This window comes from Hyperolius riggenbachi, chromosome 5 (assembly GCF_040937935.1).
Source record: "Hyperolius riggenbachi isolate aHypRig1 chromosome 5, aHypRig1.pri, whole genome shotgun sequence".
Classification (NCBI taxonomy): Eukaryota; Metazoa; Chordata; class Amphibia; order Anura; family Hyperoliidae; genus Hyperolius; species Hyperolius riggenbachi.
The window spans coordinates 327,678,954-327,682,848 of NC_090650.1; the positions used below are offsets into that span (position 1 = coordinate 327,678,954).

The 3,895-nt window shown below is 48.6% G+C and overlaps 1 protein-coding gene across 1 annotated transcript; it reads right to left on the reverse strand.

Moving 5' to 3' along the window:
- Window positions 1-356: 356 nt before the first annotated feature.
- On the reverse strand, window positions 357-1,541 carry LOC137519409 (piggyBac transposable element-derived protein 4-like). Its single transcript, XM_068238363.1, has one exon. The coding sequence runs from the start codon at window positions 1,539-1,541 to the stop codon at window positions 357-359; it is 1,185 nt and encodes a 394-aa protein (XP_068094464.1).
- Between the last annotated feature and the right edge of the window lie 2,354 nt (window positions 1,542-3,895).

The window sequence follows — 3,895 nt, forward strand, 5'->3', positions numbered from 1 at the left end:
GTGCTGGACAGTTACAGTTACACAGTGAAAACGTTTGTAATCAAATCCCCTATTCAGTTCAGGGGTACTTTAACCACCTCGGCGTTCTGATTCCCCAGGATTTCCGTGCAAAAAGTGGTACAATTAATTTTCAGAACCTTTTTCCTGTAACTTACCAAAATGAGTCAAGCAAGAGTTTAGTATACATTATGAGTATAATAAAAGTGTCAAACACAAATTCTTGTCAAAAATAAAATAAAATTTATTAATGACAAACATAAATAGCTTGCATTTTTAATCAATGCAGAAATATCAAGAAAACACAGAAATAAATAAATGAAGGCAGAAAAATGTACACACAGTCTAGAGGTTTACCCCTAAAACACCTCCTTAGTGTGGTACTCCTTGAAACAAGGTATTATACAAAGTGCCACGTCACAGTCTGGGCAATAAAAACGGCTCTCCTTTCTAATTTTTTTGCCGTCTTTGTCCTTTTTATTGCAGCAGACTACGCACCTCCTTGTAGGGGCTTGTTTCAGGGCAGTCGGCGGTAAATGTTCAGCAAAGTGGCGTCCAGAAAGCCGTGACGGGTTTACGACGTATGACGCCCTGCGCCCCGGTCTAGCTGCTGACTCCGGTGGGGGGTGTTTGACACAGATGGCTTCTGTGAGCTTCCAGATGAAGTCGTGGTGGGGTACAGGACTGTCACTATTTTGTTTGTACAGGGCATAAGAGTTCCACATACATTGTTCCAGCAGGTGGCGAAAAATCTTTTTGTAGTATTTCCGCTGCTGTTTGCGGACAGCCGGATAAAACGACATTGCTCCATCAGCCCTGTCCACACTCCCCATCGTTTTGTTGTAATCCAACACTGCTTTGGGCTTCTCAACCTCCTGTCGACTCCTGGTAGTGGTGCGGGCAGTCTCTGCGTTGTGAACAGTGCTGAGGACGCACACATCCCGCTTGTCCCTCCACCTCAGAGCCATCATTTTGCCCTTCTGCCAGGCAACAACCTCCCCCTTCTTCAGCTTCCTGGCAGTAAAGGCCGATGGCATATGGCGACGGTTAGCCCTCACCGTGCCGTATGCGTCAGTCTTATGCTGGATCAGGTGTTCAAATAGTTCCGGGGAGCTGTAAAAATTGTCTGTCGTAAGGCAGTACCCCTGATCCAGCAAAGGCTCAATAAGAGTTAGTACAGAGGAGGTAGCACACCCAAACTCCCTGTACTGAGGTGCAAACTGTGTGCCTTTACCTGTGTATATCACAGAGTTCCATATGTAGCCGGTCTTGGCCTCACACAGCATAAAGGACTTCACCCCAAAGCGTGCCCTTTTGGATGCAATAAATTGCACCCAGCTCAGTCTCCCCTTGTACGCCATGAGGCTCTCGTCCACGGTGATGTCTCTGTCCGGAACGTACACAGCCTTGAAATTTGCAACAATCAGCTGATAGATCTCCCAAATTTTCTTCAGCTTGGGAGCGGGGTGGGTGGCCTCATCAAACTCATCATTGTTGCTGAAGTGCAGGTACTTCATGATGAGGGTGAAGCGGGGCTCGGACATAACGGATCCAAAGAAAGGGGTACTGAGGATCTTGTTAGTGGTCCAGTACCACTTCTGCAGCGGCTTACCGACAACTCCCTGGAGGATGATGAGGCCCAGGAACACCCAGATATCATCACAGGTGACAGGTTCCCACTTTTGGCTCCGAGAGAACCTGGGTAGAGAAGCACCCTCCTGCTGCTGCGCTGCATACCGATTGGTCTCCTCTACGATTTACGGATGACCTCATCGGTGAGGAATAGCTCCAGGTAGGACAGCGGACTGTGGTCGCATGCGATCTTCTGCCCGGGTGCCCCTGTGAAGGGGAACCTGGGTGGCGGAGCTTGAGTGGGGCTCTCCAGTTCACACCAAGTGCGTGCGACACTCACTGGCTCCTCGGTTTCGCCGTCACTGCTCTCCGACTCCGAAGACAGGTCACCGGGAACCTCGCTGTCCGTAGACTCCTCAACAAGCTCCTCCTCACTGTCGCTTCCCTCCAGGACATCCAGCAGCTCCTGGTCACACAAACGCCTCCGGGAAGACGAAGCCATGACCCCAAAGCAGGATACGGGGGTCAAAGGTCAGCGACAGGAAAAAAAAATAAAAAAAAAATCCAGCAAATGCAAACACACAGGGACCACAGCGTCTTGAAAAAGACTAATATAACTGCAATATGTATGTAGCAAAGACTGGAAAAGGCTGGAAAGGCAGAAATCACTCAAAGCACAGAAATCACAAAGCAGAGCTGACAAGCAGACTAAGCTATGGACACTGGGACTCTGAAAGAGGAAGAGGTGTAACGGTTCTGGGCTTTTATTTAGTGTGCACAGGTGTTTACTAAACATCTTTGAATTACTTTGGCATGATTGGATTACAATCAGCTTTGTGTACTGATGTAATCCAATTATGCAATGTATGAGACGGCCACCGGGGGGCGCCAGCTCAGCATCAGAGGAAGTTCTGAGTCTGCTGACATCAGAGGAAGTGGCTGGGCAGCGCCATCTTGCCTGCCCAGCCGATCATGGAGGAGAGCAAATGGGAGCCCGGGAGGGTGACAGAGGGACCCCCCAGCAGCAGCAGCAATACAAGGAGGGAGAAGGAGGGAGCCCACGGCAGCCCACTGAGCCACCTGGAGGTGGCAGATGCACAGCAAACTGACCAAATCGAGCCCGGGAGGGAGACAGAGGGACTCCCCAGCAGCAGCAGCAGAAGGAGGGAGCCCGCAGCAGCCTGCTGAGCCGACTGGAGGCCACATCAAACCCAGGAGGGTGACAGAGGGACCCCCCCAGCAGCAGCAGTACAAGGAGGGAGCTCGTGGCAGCCAGCTGAGCCGCCTGGAGGCAGCTGATGCGCACAGAACAGCAGTGGTGAGTGACAGCACTGCATGACGAGCTGAGCTCGTCAGAAACACTTTCAGCTTGTTTATTCTGGACGAGCTCAGCTCGTCCAGAACGCTAGGCAGGTTAAAGAGAAACTCCGACCAAGAATTGAACTTTATCCCAATCAGTAGCTGATACCCCCTTTTACATGACTGATCTTTTCCTTTTCACAAACAGACCATCAGGGGGCGCTGTATGACTGATATTGTGGTGAAACCCCTCCCACAAGAAACTCTGAGGACCGTGGTACTCCTGGCAGTTACCTGTCTGTGAACCTTGTTGCAATGTGGGAAATAGCTGTTTACAGCTGTTTCCAACTTTCAAAACAGCAAGCAGCAGCTACATCACCTGCCAACAGTAAAAATGTCACCATGTAATAAATGTCAGAATGTAAATCAGGGATTTGAAAGATTTTACAATGGGCAAACACTGACTAAATCATTTATTGTAAAAATGAAGCACTTTTTTTATTAAATTATTTTCACTGGAGATCCTCTTTGGGCCCTTTTCCACCAGCGCGTTTGCGCTGGCTGAATCGCAAAAACGCAAACCGCTAGCGATTTTACAATCGCTATGGTTTTCTTTTTAACATAGGAATCGCGGTAGATCATTTCCACTAGCGCAATTCGTTTTTGGTCGGGAACGCGAACGCGCGGCGGAGCGATATTTGCCGCGATTTTGCTATGCAGTGCATAGCATAGCAAAATCGCGGCCGCGAACGTCGGGGAATCGCCGGTAATTGCGATTCAGCAATCGCTAGTGTTCAGCGTGAACGCTAGCGATTGCTAGTGGAAAAGGGCCCTATAGGAAGAGCATTTAATCTTTGCAGTTTAACTGATGTTGGCTAGACATTTTTTTTTAAGTATAGACAGTTAGTCAACTGTTACAACTTTAATGATTTCACTACACTGTCTTTTCTACATTCTGACTTGCTTTCTTTATTTAATGGTATTTCTGCTGTAATACTTACAACTTACACTTCAACTTATAAAAATA